Raw genomic sequence first — 19,387 nt, 5'->3', positions numbered from 1 at the left:
GCCGTTTCAGGCTGTTTATTTCCCTCTATAGATGCTACCTGACCTGCTGAGTTCCTCTAACACTTCGTGTGTGTTGTCTAACTATTTCCAGTTGTTTCGCAAGATCACCGCTGCAACTACGGTCTCGTCCAATGAAATTATCAAAGCAAAACTCCGTCGTCTTATTCACGTTTCCTCACGGGAAACATTACATTAGCGCAGCCACCATCTTGCGACATACTAAATTTTCAGGGGCGTTTGCTTTACAAGAGTCTTCCAAAAGACTAATAAGTACGAGGAGATCGGATTTTGTAAGCAACCGAGGATCGGTCCCATCAATGACAAACTCACTCGCGAAGGCAGCTCAGCCCAAGTGGGGGGTTCATGGGCCCGCTATTTCGCTGCCCCCAGATGCCAGGTCGGGAAGGTGCGGTTTCACCGCGTAACCTCCACCCTAAGCAATTTCCGCTCTATCAGGAAGTGGGTGCCGCAGAGGCGAGGCGAGGGTTGACGTTGGTTGGAGCGTGCTGGGGCGGCCTCGGGGGCAACGGCAAGCCGCCCGGTTTCCGCTTCAGCCAAGATGGAGAATATTTCTTTCAGGGCAGGTATCCTGTAGCAAGTTTCTGTCTTTTTATCTTTTTTGCATTTACCGAAATTTCTTGCTTTGCTGGGTTTTAAAGAAGAATGCGAAAGGTCATTAACCCGCGTGCACGGGGACTTTATGGGGGCATGGTGTCCCCTTCTCCTCGGCATGGAAACCAGGCAATCAGCAGGCCTTTCTTTGGACTATCAGTCGCCCATGGCACCAGTCCTACAGTATTGTCGATTGCTTCCGATGCCGGCACTCACACATTTGAGGCAACTTCCAGCGGCTAATTAACCAACCAGCCCACGTTTCCTTGAGTTGTACCGGCGCGGAGAGAGTGCGGATGCTGGAAGCGTGGAGCAACGCACAGAAAGCCGGGGGAACCGAGCGGGTCGAGTGGCAAGTGAGGTGGGAAATGGACAGTCAATGTTCCGGGTTGAGACCCTTTGTGAGAGAAACCCCCACGCGCGTCTGAAGTCAGGATTGAATCCTGCTCTCTGTTGCCGTGAGGCTGCAGCTCTACTCGCTGTGCCACTTTTGCTGTTTTGATGGAGACAGGCCTCTGATTTGCCAGGAATAGATCACTATTTGACACTTATTTGAAAACGTTCGCAAATGCTTCACACATTTCTTTAACATTCACGCCGGCCTCTGCCATCACTGAGGAGGGAGGTGTTCTTGGAGTCTTTATACTGAACTACTAAACTGCCAATGTTTGGGATAGATATGATGTAAAGTTTTCCCTGTTGTTCTGTCAGTGTTAGTGAAGATGTTTCATTTCTGTGCTATTCTTCTGCATCGTCTTAGTGTTTTAACGGTTTTGCAGCGTAAACCTCTCGTCATTGGAAATTAATCTGTTTACGGGAGTGCTGATGTAAGTTATCAATTTACTGAACTTCATTAACTGTCTCATCCTGCTTTGCAGGAGAACTCACCAATCTTCTGTATTCGGACAAGAGGATCTTCCGCTAGTAAGCATAAGTGAAAGCCGGGGAACAAATTGCCTCTATTGACCTTTACATTTTGGTTGTGTGTAATAGGGTTATGCTCAATAACATATGGCTCGTAAGTATATTTTGTTGAAATATCTCAAATTTGCGTTTATTGTCTTATGCACAAGTACAGAGTGGCGTAATGAAAAGCATAATTCCAACAGCATTACAGGCTCATTAAACATTAAGCGCAAGTTGTGCACATATAAATTACAAATATGTAGATCTAATGAAGCCATTTGTACTCAAGCAGAGGGAGGACAAGAGACCGGTTCTGAACTGTCCTAGCACAAGGGAAAGTTGGTTATTTGTCAGTCTTTGTGTGTAGTTCTTCATAGATTCTATTATATTTCTCTATTCCACTATGAATATCTTCAAGAAAATGAATCTCAAGGTGACATATACATATTTTGATAATAAATTCACTTTGAACCCTTTCAAAATAATGTCATTTCAGAGTACTTTTCTCACAAGAATTGGAGCAAAATTACTCTGTCATTTCATCGTGGCTGATTTATTATACCTCTCATCTCCATTCTACTGCCTTCTCTCCTAACCTTTGACACCCTGATTAATCAATAACCAATGACTCTGCTTTAAATATACCTAATGATTCGGCCTCCAAGACTGTCTGTGGCAATTGATTCCATAAATTCACCACCCTCTGGCTAAAGAAATTCCTCCTCATCTCTGTTCCTTCATCATATTATGATCACTGACTCCTAAGGATTCCTTTATCTTAAGATCCCTAATCAAATCTGGTGCATTACACAACACCCAATCCAGAACTGTTTTCTTTAGTGGGGCTCAACCACAAGTTGCTCTAAAAAGCCATTTCATAGTCATTCTACAAATTTCCTATCTTGGGATCCAACACCAATCTGATTTTCCCAATCTATTTGCATATTGAAATCTCCCGTGACTTTCTCATTCCATTTAGGATGTCCTATTGTACTTCATAGCCATCAATGGACTCTTGGTACATTGCCAGTATTAAACTGAATTGCAACTGCCAAGTTAATGCAGTAAAGTCTTCAAAACAGCAAGGTAATAATGGCCAGATTGTGGTTGTATAATAAATATTAGTCATAACATAAGGGAGGTGCCCCTGCCTGTGTTTGAACAGAATCCTCTAGGTCTACTTGAGGGAGCAGTGGAGATCTGAAGTTAACAACCCATCCAAAAGACAGCAGTCCTTTGGGAGTTAAACTGGGGCATCAGCCTGGATTCTGGTGTTTAAATGCTATTCTCCCATACCTGTCTTTTAAGGCCACACGTCCAGTTCTCTGATCATTTTAACTCTACCAAATTACACCTCAGAATCAGAATCGTTTATAATCACTGACATATGTTATGAAACTTCTTTTGTGACAGTACAGTGCAATGCCTATAATTTTAAAAAGTGCAAAAGAGGAAGAAATGAAAGATGGCAGAGAGGAAGAATTGTCGTTCTACTTTTTAATTGGATTCTAGCAACTTCCTGAAGCTCGTCCAGCAGTAGAAACTTACTACATATGTAATTAAGCGGTGCCACAGTAGCATAGTGCTTAGCGCGACACTATTACAGCTTGGGGTGTTGTAGTTTGGAATTCGGTTCCAAAGTCATCCTCCCCGTGGAATGTGTGGGTTTTCTCTGGGTCCCCTGGTTTCCTGCCACAGTGTAAAGACTTACCGGTCAGCAGGTCATTGTAAATTGTTGAGGCCAGGGTTAAATCAGTGGGTTGCTGGGCAGTGCTTCTCAAAGGGCCTGAAGGGCCTGTTCCCCACTGTATCCCAATAAATAAATAAATTACAGTTACTCATGTAGTCTCCACATGTTAGAACCACCACCCATCACTTGCTTTGCAGCTAGCTGTTTTTAATCATTTTATTTACCAAGTTTTAAAGGTAGCAATCTCAGTTACATATTATACTGGCTTGTAATTTACAGGAAATACGGATCTAGTGCTTTTCCGACCTGTGTGAAGAATAAGCTCTTCTCGGGCTTCCGGCCAGGCACAAATATCAATTATAATCGACGTTTCGATGACCAACTCTGTCATCTTCATCAAGAATGATGCCTGGGCATGTCTACTCCTGTGGTATTCATATCCGCATTGTCCATCCCTCCTGATTGGTTAGTCCTCATCCAATCAGGATTGACCATAGGTTTGACTTCGACAGCACAAAACTGCTGTGCTGCACTAGTGGCTTTTGGGACCGCCTGGTGAAGGAAGCCATTGAAATAAAACTAGAGGTAAAGAACTTTAACAAAGATTAAGGTCTTGTTTTAAGCAAGGACTGGAATTCAATTGTAAACAGTGGGGACAGACTGTAGGGGTATAAATACCACTGGGTTAGACATGCCCAGGCGTCATCCCTGATGAAGATGGCAGAGCTTGTCATCGTAACGCCGGTTATAATTGATAACGGTACCTGGCTGGAAGCCCAATAAGAGTTTATTTGTTACAGGAAATACCTTTCAAGCAGAGAAGAAATTGCAGCCCAAACCCATTGCTCCTAACTATCTCATTCACCAGAACCTGTAATTGATTCTTGCAGAACAATGTAGAACTGTACACTCTAGATTGTTGAAACTTTGTGTCTTTTGAGCAGCAGTGTATTCTGCCAACGTCTAGACCAGGGGTAATGAACCTATTGGAGAGTGTGTGCCCAAATTGTTATTAATCTAAAAAAATTACTTGTGTCATGATAATTTCAAGATAAATTTATCATTGATTAATGAATTAGTAACAATGATTTTTGATTTTTTAAGGATAAAGGATGAGTCCTTTTGCTTATTTATGTTATCATTGTTTCACTTTTACAGTATGAGAAAGATTGAAATAAATGAAGCATTTTAGAACACCTGTTCAAAATATATTAATTTTAGTTATGTATTGTGGCAAGCATTTGGTCCATAATGACAGAAGAGGAAGCTCTTTAACTCAACAACAATTTTATTGTGATAGACACAAACGGTCCAGGCACCATGACCCGGAGAGTGAACCCCACCCATCTCACACAGACGGGGGAGGTGACCATCACACACCCCGGTTACAGATAGGGTGACCCACAAATACACAAGCGAATAACTGTATAACCCAAGCTGAAATGCAACAAGAAACGAACTGGAACTTCTCACCATAATCCCACAAAAGCATTTTAACACAGGAACAATAAACAGTACTGGTCATTAGAAATGCAGGGGCAGGCTGTCGACCGCGCCCCCGCCCAGAACGTCACAGTATTAAAGAATTGAAAAATAACAATTTCTAAATAGTTTTGTTATTGTACCTCATAAATCACATAGTAAATGTGAAGGTGAAATTTTAAACTTTGGTGTATATTCATAAAAGACCAAGGAAATAGAAATAAACACACTCTCAGTGAGGTAATCATTATGGGTGGGGTTTAAAGAATTGATGGACAGTATTGCATTCCAGAGGCCAGCAAAAGTTTTGTGTATGTCATATTGGATACATGTGCCAGGGGTTCCAGCTGTATCGTATTCCTTCATGATTGCAAAATGAGAATTGGATTTGGCTGTGAAATTTTTATTTGTGAATGGTCAAAATATACAGTACAGAAACAGGCCATTCGCCCCACTGTCCATGTTCTACCAAGCACTCATTCCATTGTATTCTCTTATTCGCATTGACTCCCCCCCAGATTCTGCCACTAGGGCTAATTTACAGCAGTAGATTAATAAACCAACCCACGCATCGTTGGGATGTGGGAGGGAAACTGGCGCATTTGGTAGGGCAGGGAGGTGAAGTGGGAAGGTCGGGGGAGCCCACATGGTCACATGGAGAATGTGCAAGCTCCATACTAGAGGTCAGGATTGAATCCCGGGGCTGCCCGTGTCTGTCAACTCTTGTAGTCGAGGTCTTGGCAGGAATGGAGGGGTCCTGATTGAGAGCTGGGGTCCTTTAGGGGAAGGAGGAAATAAGATAAGGAATGTAGAAAATCACTGACAAAGTTGCTTATTTCATTTAAAAAACACACAGGGTTTTTTAGGTGGTTTGGAGACTTAAAGAGGAATAAGAACCGAAATCCAAGTCCCAACGTCACTCCTCAGCCAAGCGACAGAGCAAAAAGTTCGTGTAAGAACTCAAGGTCCAACTGCAGCAGCTCACAGCCCATTGCTGATCCCACCGCATCCCAGAGGTTTGACAGTAAAGCTCGTTGGAGTAAACAGTACGATGTGTGTATTTGCCATGCTGAGGATGATGTAGCCTATGTGCAAGACTTGGTGTCTTTTCTGGAACTGCATCCGCAAGGTCTGCGCTGCTTCCTGCAGCTCAGGGACTTGGCCCTAGGGGGTGCCATCTGTACTGAGCTCTGCCAGGCTGTCAGGGAAAGCCATTGCTGGGTCCTCATCATTACACCAAGCTTTCTCAAGGACCCCTGGTGTTGGTACCAGATGCAGCAGGCATTGTCTGAATCTCCCAATGCCAATGGGCGGGTCATTCCAGTCCGGAAGCACCTGGAGCGGAAGGATTATCCGCAGGAGCTGCGCTTCATGTTTGGTATTGATGTCAGACTGGGCAAAGAGAACGGATTCCAGAAGATCAGGCATGCTATATTATGTTGTAAGTACATTATGTTGAAAGACATGAGAACTGCATTTAAAAGGCATGCACTTTCTGAAGGCTTGGTTGGGATGGATTGCCAGTACTTTGAAATGGGCATTGAAAAGGCTGAATGGCAGGAATGTGAGGAGAGATGAGAGGTGGGTTATTGGACAATTCTATCGAAGAATAATTGGGACCTATTTGTAAAGTTCAACTCGTGCCAGGTTAGATCTGATTTGCATCAGACAGGTATTGTCCCGGGGATAATCACACTCTCTTGGCATGACACCTGCACTCTACCATGGGGAGCGACACTGTTGCATAGCGGCAAGTGCATTGCATTGCATTGCAGCGCCAGCGACCACCGAGCAGGGTCCAATTCCCACCGCTGTCTGCAAAGAGTTTGTGACCACAAGGGTTTTCTCGGGGTGCTCCGGTCTCCTCCCACATTTGAAAGATGTATGGGTTAGAGTTCGGGTTAGTGAGTTGTGAGCATGCTATGTTGGCGGCAGAAGTGTGGCACAACACTTGTGGGCTGCCCAGAATAATCGTTGCTGATTTTGATTAGGCGCAAATGATGCAATTCACTGTATGTTTTGGTGCTAATCTTTAAAACAAATCTCTTTTTCTCTATCTTTGGTTTACTGGGGAGTGGCTTTTTTCCTATACTTGTACGGTGAACATTTGCAACTTGTGAGCTGCATTGAGTAGCAACAGGAAATAGAAACTCTCAACAATACGCAGTTACTTCACGTGGATGCTGTCTGTGTTTTTACAGCATGGAAACAGGCCATTTGGCCCACCATATCCATGATCACCATCTTAATCCCATCTTCTTGCACTTGGCCCTCAGCCTTCAATATCCATGTGATTAGGAGCTCTTCTTAAATGCTTCTATCACTCTCTCAGGCAGTGTGTTCCAGGTACTCACTTCTCTCTGGCTGAAAAAGATCCTTTTCAACTCGTCTCTGTGACGAGAATACACATAGATTAAGATGTTAAACTGGCCTGTGCTGGCACCAGTGGGATCAGCAGTTGGTCTGCCACCTGTCTTCAGGAGATAGAGAGATAAGGAAAACAATGGAGCAGCATTTGGAGGTGTTAATGAAGGGACGGGAGAGTTTAACGGAAGGAGAACTATCAAGATCGGCTCCCCCTTTGAACCCTGAACTGTTTGAAGTGATGGACAGGCGATACCCCAGCAGGGGGATAAAAAGGGACAGGTTCGCTAAGGCAAGACACACACGACACCCCGAGGTAACGAGACCCTGGAAGCGGTGCGTCTCCCACAAGTCGGTGGGAAGTTTTGGAAGGCTGGTCGCGGAACCAAGCCATAGACGCACAGGGTGGAAAGGCACGATCAGTGGGAACCTGGTGTGTGTCTACTCTTGCCTGGGTGCCAGGTTCACCGCAGAAAAACGATCGAATCTGGAAACGGAGGGGTCACGGTCGGTGACCTCAGAAGACATCACAAAGGGCTCGCCCGAAAGCTGACTGCGAAGAATATCGAAGGTCTGTGCGTGGAAGCCGTTTGAATATTCATTCGTTTTGCTCTCTCTCTCCTTCCCCCCACTGTCCATCTCCCACGGCAGCGATTACTGCGAACTGAACTGAACTGAACTAAATTGAACTGAACTTTGCGTCACTTTGAAACTGGTCATTTACCCCCAGACGATAGAGCTTGATTGATCTTGTTATCCTAATTCTGTGTACATGTGTGTTTATCATTGCTGAACTGTTGCATTTATTATCCTTTTGATTAGAGTACTGTGTTGCTTGTTTCTTTAATAAAACTTTCTTAGTTCTAGTAATCCAGACTCCAACTGAGTGATCCATCTCTGCTGGTTTGGCAACCCAGTTACGGGGTACGTAACACCTCTGAATCCCTTACTCCTTGCCCTCTAGTTCTCATCCTCTCTGATATGGGGAAAGGTTGCCTGCCCTGCAGTCTGCCTGTCTATACCCCTTATTAATCTTCTCCACCTCAGTCACATGCCCACTTGACTCCTCAGCTCCAGGGAGAGCAGACCTGGCTATTACTGGAGTGTGATTGACAAATCCAATGATTGAAGACTTGATTAAAACAAAACTTAATTGCAGAATGCATAGGGGAAAGAAACAAATGGCGACATTTAGGGAGGAGGTTGTGGTCTTGGTGATTGAGCAGTCATGGGACATTGACCTGGCAAACGGCCGCTTGGAACAATGCGCATTTCTCCGATTACTACGGAGCTGGAGGAGGTTAGAGTGGCGGCTGAGGCCAGGTATTCAAGGTTGAAGTATTGGAGCCCAGAAAGCCAATGTAAGCACAGAGACATACAGCACAGAAACCAGCCTTCTAGCCCAACTGGTTCATACTGACCAAGGTGCCAATCTAATCTAGTCATATTGCCCGTGTTTGACCGACTTCCCTCTGAACCTTTCCCTTCAATGTACCTGTCCAAGTGCCTTTTAATGTTGTTAATGTTCCTGTTTTAACCTCTTACTCTGGCAGCTTATTCCATTTATTGACCACCCTCTGGGTGAAAAAGTGGCCTCTCAGGTTCCTGTTCTATCTCTTCCCCTCATACCCGAAACCTATGCCCTCTAGTTCTCGATTCGCTAACCCTGGGAGAAAAGACAGTGTGCATTCACACTGTCAGGCCCCTCCCTCATGCCACTGGTGATGTGAGTTAAAAATACCTGAGCAGAAATTTAAAGGTTAGCATTGGATTCGGAAGCAAACAGGCAGTTCTCTAGTCGCCTCATTATAGGAAGGATGTGGAAGCTTTAGAAAGAGTGTAGAGGAGATTTTCCAGGATGCTGACTGGATTAGAGAGCATGTTTTATGGAGATAGGTTGAGAGAGCTTGGGCTTTTCTCTAGTGAAGGAGAATGAGAGATAACTGGATGGAGGTGCACAGTTCATGGTAAGAGGAATAAATAGAGTAGATAGCCAGAGACTTTTTCCCAGAGTGGAAAGGGCTATTATGAGGGGACATAATTTCAAGGTGTTTTGTGGGAAGTATAGGGGAGATGTCTGAGGTAATTGTTTTTTTTTTGCTCAGAGTGGTGGGTGCATGGAAGACCCTGCTAGGGATGGTGGAAGAAGCAGATATGTTACGGACAACTAAGAAATTCTTAAGTAGGCACATGGATGATAAGAAAATGGAGGGCTTTGTAGGAGGAAATGGCTAGATTGGTCTCGGGGGAGGTTAAAAGGTTGGCACAACATCGTGGGCTGAAGAGTCTGTACTAAGTTCTCTGCAAAATTACTGATTGAAGCTTTTGCAGATTTTTTCCACATTTATCCAGTGAGCGAGTTAAATTGAAAGCTGCTTGGCAGCAGATCTCGAGGCACTGGGAAGGAGAGAGAGGTGCAGCAACAAAGCGGCCCTACATGCAGAGTGAATACAGAGACAAGCTAGACCTGTGGGGGAATTACTGAGTGTTTGAAGGGCAATGTCTCTGGGGCTGTGCACAGAGTTGAGTGGCCAGTGAGAACACAAGCCTACCTCCTACCGCTCCCGCCGCTAATAATGTTCATGTGTATCATACACAGAACAAATGCAATGAATTTGAAACGTCTGCAGCACGTGCTGCTGGCACTGCTGTACCAGTCCTGTACGTGGCCCAGTCCCTTGCTGCCAGTGTTCCTCTGGCGTGCAGACTGGACATTGATATGTGTCTCTTTGTCTGCAGATCTTGAGGAGCTCTGCAGGAAGGATAGAGAGGAGCAGCGACGAAGGGATGTTGAGAGCTGTGTGGACACTGTCAGCAGCACAACAGACTCGAGCAGGACTTGCTGAACATGTGAAGACAAATGCGCACAATTCCACCATCACTGAGTTGGGACACTGGAGACAGAGGATTTAATCCTAATATTTAAAATCAAGAGCATACGCGTGTCGGTTTCTGTCGTGGTGTACATAACTGTCGGTGTGGATTTGTCTATTTCCCAGAGATTGACCCTGGGATTCGGGGTCCCATCATCGGCTAACCCAGGTGTTGGTACTGAGGATTGAAGCCTGAAGGTCAATCAGACGACAAAGCCCGATGGCTGAAGCCTGGATACTGCAGACTGGAAGCCTGCCCTGGAGCTTGCTTTGTTGCCTGTTGTGTTCTGTGTGGTTCTGCTGAGCATTGCGAGCGTGCTCTGTTGGTGCCCGAGTGTATGCCAACACTTGCAGGCTGCCCCCAGCACATCCTTGGGTGTGTCGTTTATTAATGCAAATGGCGCATTTCACTCTATGTTTCAATGTACATGTGATAAATAAATCTGAATCCAAGTCTTTGTAAGCGTGTGTGTGTGTACGGTATTCGTATCTGTCTCTGTGTGTATGTGCATCTGGCTATTTGTGTCTTTCTGTGCCTGATTCTGTTTTTACAGTCCAGGTTCAGTACTGTGCAAAAAGTCTTTAGGTAGATATAGCTAGGGTGCCTAAGGCTTTTTCACAGTATTGTATTTGTTAACGTGCAGCGGAGAATGAGTCTGTAAATCTGGAAAGAGCCAAGGATATTGGGAATGATGAGGGTGGAGGGGTGTGGGAAAGGTGGCAGAGAAGGAGTGCCAGGGATGCGACTGGGTGCCTGCGCACAGACACATCCAGCCCTGAGTCACCAGGCAAAGTTATTTGAATCCAAACAATTGGTTTATTGATCATTGCAGAATGTCTCTCCGCTACTTCCCACTCCCTCCCTCTCCCTTCCCCTTTTTCCAACAATGATTCCCCTCTCCCTGTCCCCTTCCCACTCTCAGTCCACAACAGAGACCCATATCAAAATCAGGTTTATCATCACTCGCGTATGTCATAAAATCTGTTTTTTTTTGTGGCAGCAGTACAGTGCAATACATAAAATTACTACAGTACTCCGCAAAAGTCTTAGGCACCCTAGCTGTATAATGTGCCTAAGACCTTTGCACAGGACCGTATGTGGGTGCTTACTCTAATATCTTATGTCTTTTGAGTGGTTCTCCCAGGATTACAGATATTACTTGAGAACTGACACAAGTTGATCTTGGCTCTGGATTTCTTGTCTACGCTGGTGACGTATATGGTTGGGCCTTTCAAGCTATGTTTTTTTAAAATGGAGTTTTCCCTCACATTTCCAAAGTTGTGAAAGGGCATTGACAAGTAGGCAGTCACGTTGTGATCAAAGAGAAATTTTATTTTTCTACCATGTTCTTATGATTGGAGTTATTGGTGCTACAAAGTAAATGATTGGCAAATTCACCTGTCAGTCACACCCAGAAATAGTTAAGATTGATTCCATCCATGCAAGTTGTCATAACAACTTCCTTCTGTTTATGGAGAAATAATAATTACTTTCATATTCTGTATTTTGGCCTTGAGATCTGTTGTCAATTAAATGGATCAGATAAAACACAGCAGACTATGACACCGCCTAATAGATGTACTTTACTTATCAAACTCAAAGATTCACTACAGAGTTCAAAAAGTTACTGAACTTCATAGTTCCACAGCTCTTGTAGTTCCACATCTTCTTAGTTTATCTCCATAATTTCCAAGACATACAGCCCATATGTAGATATTACAACATTCATCAAGAGCGGGTGAGTTCTTCTGAGTCCAAAACCTGGGCCTCTGCAACTGGATCCTTGACCTCCCCATTGGGAGACCAGTCTGTGTGAATCAGAAGTAACATCTCCTCCTAACTGACAATCAAAACTGTCGCATCTCAAGGACGTGCGCTTAGCCTGTGACTTTACTCTCTCTGCACCCACGACCGTGGCTAGGCACAGCTCAAACACCATCTGTAAATTCGCTGATAACTTTTGTTGGCAGAATTTCAGATGATGAAGAGGAGGCATACAGGAGTGAGATAGATCAGCTGGTTGAGTGGTGTGGCTGCAACATTCTTGTTCTCAATGACAGCAAGACCAAGGAACTGGTCGTGGCCTTCAGGGAAGGGAAGTTGAGGAAACACAGATGAATCCTATTGAATTGAGTGGTCAGCAGTGGAAAGGCTGACCAGCTTCAAGACAACATTTCTGAAGATCTACTGTGGGTCCAACATATTGATACAGTTATGAAGAGGGCATGCCAGTGGCTATATTTCTTTAGGAGTTTCAGGAGATTTGTAATGTCACCAAAGACTCTAGTATTTCTGCAGATGTACTGTAGAAAGCATTCTAACAGGTTGCATCTCTGGCAGGTATAGAGGGGCCACTGTACAGGATTGGAAAAAGCTGCAGAAGGTTGTAAACTTCAGCCAGCTCCATCATGGCCACTGGCCTCTCAAGCATCGAGAGCATCTTCAAATGGTGATGCCTCAGAAAGGCAGCATCCATCATTAAGGACCCCCATCACTCTGGACATGTTCTTTTCTCATTCGTATCATCTGAGAGGAGGTACAGGAAGAGACACTCTCAACACTTTAGGAACAGCTTCTTCCCCACCAGATTTCTGAATGGATAATGAAACCATTAAAACTACCTCAGTATTTTAGCTCTATTTGTGCATGACTTTATCTCTCTACCTCTACATTAGTATTTTATGTATTGCACTGTACTGGTGATGCAAAACAACAAATGTCATGACATGTGATTCTGATTCTGACTCAGGGTTGTCTTCAGTGGTTGGTCTGCAGTGTCGCTGCTGCTGGCCATCCCGTATTTATGCATTTCTTTGCATAAGGGCACCACAGTGGTGTAGCAGTTAGCACAATGCTGTATGGCGCTATCTGTAAGACCTGGGCTCAGTTCCCACTGCTGCCTGTAAAGGGTCTGTATATTCTCCCTGTTTCCACATGCGTTTCACTTTCCAAAGATTTACGGTTCGTGAGCGGTGGGCATGCTATGTTGGCGGCAGAAGCATGGTGACATGCTCAGCCTATCAGTTGTTGACGCAAATGATGCATTTCACCGTATGTTTCTTTGTACATGTGATAAATAAAGCTGACTTTTATCTTTATCTACCTTTCATATATTGCTTAGTTCTTAATAGCCAATATGTAGCTGTAACTCTAGGCATAAGTACACGTTTCTGTCACCCTTTGATGCTGCTGCTGTTCAACCATTATTTCCTTAATTATCAGTGTGTCTGATCTTTTGTGGTTCATCAGACTCCCTCTCACAAGCTATCAGTTCCCAAGCTAGCCTCATCTGCTTGTTCTCTTCTCCAGGTCAGTGGGATACTGAGAAACTGATTCAGCAAAGTTTTTGTGTTGACCCAGGCCAGGTGTATAACACCTGGCCTTCCCTCTGCAGCTTTTCTCCTCCCTCTTCAGCTACCAGTGTTGTCCCAGTGCCTGTTGGGACACTTGACATCTCTCTGACTGCTGCAGTTCTGATGGTCCTGGGGAACAATTGGATAGAATATCTGTTTACCGCCAGGCCGGCTCCAGATATAATTCCGTGGTTTACACAATAATCCAAGACTCACTTCAAATCCAAATTGTCCCGACTCAGCATTTATATTTCTTTAATTGTATTATGGTTGGAGATGTGGTACAGTGAAATATGCCATTAATTGCAGGTCTATTTGCTCACTGCTGTTGAGAATTGTAATGAAAATATTTTGAAATTCATTCCTTTTTTCCTGATTCAGCAGCAAGAGGTATCCAGAAACAAAGGAGGTGTTGTACACATTCAAGGTTATGGCAAGCTACTTTATTAAGAGCTATATAGAGAGCAAAATACAGAAAGAAAAAGAAAATAAGATCAAGAAGGGAAAAGCTAATAATTATCAACCAATTACTGAACCAATCTGTACAATGTTGGAGGGAGTTGTCAAACTCCCTCAGAAGTTAGTCTATTTCAGTAAGGTTATTGCTCATTATTCTTCTAGAGAATGAAGGAGCAGCCTATTCAATCTACATGTGATGAACCAACCATCCCACAAACCTAGTCAGGTGAACCTTTGCCACATTCCTCCTGTAGCAGGAAATGCTTCCTTGGATTAAAGACACAAACTGATATACAATACTCCAGGTGTGGTGCCGTGAAAGCCCTAAAAATTGTGGTAACACGTCTTTACTCTATTTAAATCCTTTTGCTTTTAAAAGCAAGCATACTGTTTGCTTCCTTTAATAGCCTGTTTCACTTGCATGTTCACTTACATTGAGGTGAAGCATTTGATGTCATTGGATAATTTGACATTGCATCCACCCCACCCAGGATTATGAGAATATTTAAGTTTTTCTCAAAGGACTCAATGTTGAATTTTCCAACTATCAGTAACACTCTCCTTCCTGTCTGCACTGGAACTGGCCATTTCTGACTGGCATCATTTTGGCTCAGGTTTTCTGTCTCAGGTAGCTTCACCTACCAGGCATGTCCCACGACATCACCCTTGCCAACACAACACAAAGAAGCACAGTTGCCTTCTAATTGGCACATTAAATCACCCCAGTTATATTCCCTGTGTTCCACACATCCCTCCTCCACCTTTTCAGCTGCTGAGTGTTTCCAGCAGTTTCTGCTCATTTCAGATTTCCAGAATCTGCAGGGTTTAAAAAATTTCCTTTTGTTTTCTCCATTTAAATTACAATTTGATTTCCTTTTCCTCTAAAGTGGCTAGCCCTCATTATACACTATGTGACAAGTTCCTGCCCCCTCATTTAATCTATCTCTTTCCCTTGTCAGGCTGTTTGTGTCCACCTCATATTGTCATAACCCACTTACTTTTATGCCATCACAAATGTGACCGTATACTCCGTAGACTGTAAATAGTTGAGGTCTCAGCACTGATCATTGTAGTCCTGGTTACTGGCAATTCAGAAATTAGTTTCTTCCTGGAGATACGAAAGACTGCAGATGCAGGATTATGGACCAACAATCTGCTGGAGGAACTCAGTGGGTCAAGAGACATCTGTTGGGGGTGGGGGGAGCGGGGAGGGGTTGTTGACATTTTGGGTCAGAAACAATTTCTTCCTACTCTGTTTGATAAATCTTCAACGAACTTGAACAAACTTGTCTAACAATATCATAAAATCATTTTGAAGCTGCTTATCCGACTGAATGACTTCCGTCCAGTTGCACTCACCCCCATCATTGCAAAGAGCTTTGAGAGACTGGTTCTATCACATCTGAAATCCTGTCTGCCCACTACCCTGGACCCCCATCAATTTGCCTATCGCACCAAAAGGTCTACAGAGGACGCCATCTCCATAGCACTTGACTCTACCCTGACCCACCTGGACTGCCCCAACTCTTACATCAGAATGCTGTTCATTGACTTTAGCTCGGCATTCAATACTGTGATCCCCTCCAAGCTGATGGCCAAACTTCACCGGCTTGGTATCAGCTCATCCCTCTGCAATTGGACCTTAGACTTTCTGACTAACAGACCCCAATCAGTTAAGTTAGACAACCTCTCCTGCTCCACTCTCACCCTGAACACCGGCGTGCCTCAAGGCTGTGTGCTGAACTCTCTTCTGTACTCCCTTTTCACCTATGACAGCGTTCCTGTACATGGTTCTAACTCTATAATCAAGTTCACAGATAACACCACAGTGGTTGGCCTGATCAGAGAGGATGATGAGACAGCCTACAGGGACGAGGTCCAGCACCTGGCTGCCTGGTGTGCCGATAACAACCTGGCCCTTAACACCCAGAAAACCGAGGAGATCATTGTGGACTTCAGACACGCTAGGAGCCACACTCACGTCCCCATCTACATCAACGGAGCTGTAGTGGAGCATGTATCAAGCTTCAAATTCTTTGGTGTCCACATTTCCGAGAATCTCACCTGGTCCCTGAACTCCTCCATCCTGATCAAAAAGGCGCAACAGTGCCTTTATTTCCTGCGGAGCATCAAGAAAGCTCACCTCTGTCCCAGGATACTGACGGACTTTTACCGCTGTACCATTGAGAGCATACTCACCAACTGCATCTCAGTGTGGTATGGTAATTGTCCCATATCGGACCGCAAAACACTCCAGCGGGTGGTGAAAACTGCCCAGCGGATTATCGGCACCCAATTGCCCACCATTGAGAACATCTACCATAAACGCTGCCTGGGCAGGGCGAAAAGCATTATCAAGGATGCATCTCACCCTAACCATGGACTTTTTACTCTCCTCCCAAGCGGTAGGCGCTACAGGAGCCTCCGCTCCCGAACAAGCAGGCTCAGGAAGAGCTTCCTCCCTGAGGCTGTGACCCTGCTGAACCTCACATCACAGCGCTAAACAGTATTGCACCCGTATTGTACTGTCTCAGTACTTTTATATTTGTATGCTGTAGCACTTACTTTTTATTCACAGTTATTTTGTAAATAACACTATTCTTTGCATTTCTGGTCAGATGGTAACTGCATTTCATTGGCTTTGTATCTGTACTCGGTACAATGACAATAAAGTTGAATCTAATCTAATCTTAAGATTTTGTTATTATTACTTTAATAATGTATTTCCATATTTTCCTAGGCTAACTGGGAAACCTCTGCTTTCAAAGTTCAAAGCAAGTTTATGATTGAAGTACGTATATGTCACCATATACAACCCTGAGATTCATTTTCTTGTGACCATGCAGAGTAAATCCAAGAAACACAATAGAATCAATGAAAGACCACACCCAGCAGGATGGACAAACAACCAACATGCAAAAGACAACAAACAAAATAAATAAGCAATAAATATTAAGAACATGAGATGAAGAGTCCATGGGTTGTGAGATGGGGTGAGTGAAGTTATCCCCTCTGGTTCAAGAGTCTGATGGTAATTTATATTAAATTGATATTTTTGTAAATATTTTAGATTTAAATCTCCTTCAGAAAGGTGTAATAGCAATTATTTATAGTACAATTATGAAAATATGTCCAGACGTATCGAATAAAAGACTGCTTGGGAAAGGGAACTTAAGATTATTGTACCGATTAAGAAATGGGAAAAAATTCTTCAATTCGTTAATTCATCCTCTGTATGTGCTAAACATGCGTTGATACAGTTTAAAGTAGTGCATAGGGCTCATATGTCTAAGGATAAATTATCTCGTTATTATTTTCACATAAATCCTGTGTGTGATAGATGTCACTCCAAGATAGCTTTGGTCATGTCCTTTGTTGAAAAAATATTGGAAAGATATGTTTGATATTATCTCAACGGTTTTGAATATAGACTTACAACCTCACCCTATTACTGCTACTTTTGGGTTACCAATGATAGAATCAAATCATTTAACCTCTTCAGCTCATCGGATGATTGCACTTCTTACGTTAATGGCTAGAAGATCCATTTTGCTGAACTGGAAAGAGATTAATCCTCCCACCACATTTCATTGGTTCTCTCAAACTATCTTGTGTTTAAACTTGGAAAAAATTAGAAGTGTTGCTTATGATCCCTTTATTAAATTTGAAAAGACTTAAATTCAACATTTTCATATGATGTAATTTGATCTTTTCCAAACTTATTCTATTTCTTTGTAATTTATGTTGAGAGGAACGGAGTCGACGAAACTAGTGGTTTCTTTTTTTATGATGTTACATAACAGCCCATGTCTTTTTTTTCTTCTTAGCTTAGTTGATTAACACTGTTTAGGTTAGTTTTTTGGGGGGATATATATTTTTTTCCTTTTTCATTTTTTTTGTTTTATATTGTTCATCTGTATCCTGTATGATTGGGAGATCTAACACTCATGTGTCAACTGGGCTTATATTTAACTATGTTAATTACAACAATGTATTCCCAATAACTTTATATCAATACTATGGTATGTTTATTATTATGAAACTAATAAAAAGATTGAAAAATAAAGAAAGAAGAGTCTGATGGTAGAGGGGTAATAACTGTTCCTGAACCCAGTGCTATGGATCCTGAGGCTCCTGCACCTTCTTCAGCAGTGAGAAGAAAGCACATCTTGAATGGTGGGGGTCCTTGATTATCAAACCCAGGAACACTACCTCACTTTTTATTGTTTCTGTTTTTGCACTACTATTTTTAATTTAACTTTTAATATAAATATATTACTTACTGTAGTTCATTTTTTTCTATATTTATCACGTATTGATTGCATTGTACTGCTGCCGCAGTTAACAAATTTCACGATATATGCCGGTGATATTAGACCTGATTCTAATTCATCAACATATCAAAATGCTTGATCAGAGTGGACGTAAGTGCTGCTGGATGATACTGGAGGCAGGTTACCAAGTACTACACCCACCAGAGTCTTCAGTCATGGAGACACAATTGACACTGTAGTGTCTGAAGCAACACACACAAAATGCCTGATGTGTTTACTGTCAATTTCCCTCCAAAAATGCTGCCTGACCTGAAGATTCCCTCCAGCATTTTGTGTGTATCTATTTAGAGACAGACCCTTCGAGCCGCACTGCCCAGCAAACCCTGACAACTCTGATTTAGCCCTAATCTACTCACGGGACAATTTACAACGGCCAGCTAACCTACCCAGTATGTCTTTGGCCTGTGAGAGGAAATCAGAGGACTCAGAGAAAACCCACACACTCCACAGGGAGGACGTACAGAGATACCTTACAGATAGCACCGGACTTCAGCTCTGAATTCTGGAACGCCCTGAGCCGTAAAAGCATTGCTTTTGCTTGCACTCTAGCCTTTTTCATTTGAAGAATGACACTACGATCATGTTTTTCCAGTCCTCTGGGATCTTTCTAGAGTGACTGGAGTTTTGGAAGATTCCACTCAACGCCTCTGCTCTCTGCCTCCTGTCCCCAGGGGCTGTGTCAAAGGTGTAATTTGTCTGTCAACCAGGAAGAAGCAAAGTTGAGTCTGAGGTGGGAAGTGTCTCGCCAATCCTGCAGTGGGTAGAGTTGAGCAGAGGCAGAATCTGGGTTGGAGGGAAGTGCAACCAGCAGGGGATAGATTCAGGCCTGTTCTCTGGCCAGTAGAGACAGAGTGAAATTATGAGCTCTTCTCTGATCAGCAAAATTTGGTGCCCCAAGCTGCAAGCCTGTCCTCTCACCAGGGGTGCACCAGGCTTTTTCAAAGTTAGTGGGGATGCAGTATGGGAAATTGAAGCCTGGACCCTGCCAATAGGGAACAGATCCTTGGTTCTAAACCTGAAGTTGAGTGAGAAAGGGGTGGGTCTGAAGTGCATGGAAGGGCATCCAGTACATAGGGAGAGGGGTGATCAATCGGGGGGATCTCCTTGGTTTGCCACTCTCCTGGCCATTCACAGATCTATGTAGCAACAGACTGCCTGCCGCCTCTCTAAGAAACATCCATGCCAAGGTATCCGTGGTGATATCAGCTGGTTTGTTGGAGATTGGTAGGGACTTTGAATTGAGCACATCCTGGACAGCGAGGATTGCATTTTAACTGATATATTAAGTCATTTAATAACATTGTTATTGACTT

General features: G+C 43.6%; 1 protein-coding gene across 6 annotated transcripts; it reads left to right on the top strand.

Moving 5' to 3' along the window:
• tirap (toll-interleukin 1 receptor (TIR) domain containing adaptor protein) lies at window positions 1–17,734 on the top strand. 6 transcript variants are annotated; one of them, XM_063038148.1, is made up of 5 exons: window positions 1–584; window positions 1,491–1,630; window positions 2,498–2,604; window positions 5,547–6,131; window positions 15,551–16,547. In XM_063038148.1, the coding sequence occupies exons 3-5, from the start codon at window positions 2,526–2,528 to the stop codon at window positions 15,559–15,561; spliced, it is 675 nt and encodes a 224-aa protein (XP_062894218.1). In that variant the 5' UTR covers window positions 1–584; window positions 1,491–1,630; window positions 2,498–2,525; the 3' UTR covers window positions 15,562–16,547. The 6 variants fall into 6 exon arrangements, 5 of the variants coding, with proteins under 5 accessions (XP_062894218.1, XP_062894219.1, XP_062894215.1 ...); XM_063038149.1 differs by lacking the exon at window positions 15,551–16,547 and adding an exon at window positions 16,587–17,734 and having other exon boundaries at window positions 2–584; XM_063038145.1 differs by lacking the exon at window positions 15,551–16,547 and adding an exon at window positions 9,794–14,914 and having other exon boundaries at window positions 9–584.
• The last annotated feature ends 1,653 nt before the right edge of the window (window positions 17,735–19,387 follow it).

This window comes from Mobula hypostoma, chromosome X2, assembly GCF_963921235.1.
Source record: "Mobula hypostoma chromosome X2, sMobHyp1.1, whole genome shotgun sequence".
Classification (NCBI taxonomy): Eukaryota; Metazoa; Chordata; class Chondrichthyes; order Myliobatiformes; family Myliobatidae; genus Mobula; species Mobula hypostoma.
This window is presented reverse-complemented; position numbering and strand designations above follow the sequence as displayed.

Coding starts and splice junctions, on each gene's coding strand:
- tirap (XM_063038145.1), top strand. CDS start 2,526: ATGGACTCTTGGTACATTGCCAGTATTAAACTGAATTGCAACTGCCAA. Junction 2,605..5,546: donor AAAGTCTTCAAAACAGCAAG/GTAATAATGGCC, acceptor AAAAACACACAG/GGTTTTTTAGGTGGTTTGGA. Junction 6,132..9,793: donor CAGGCATGCTATATTATGTT/GTAAGTACATTA, acceptor CTTTGTCTGCAG/ATCTTGAGGAGCTCTGCAGG.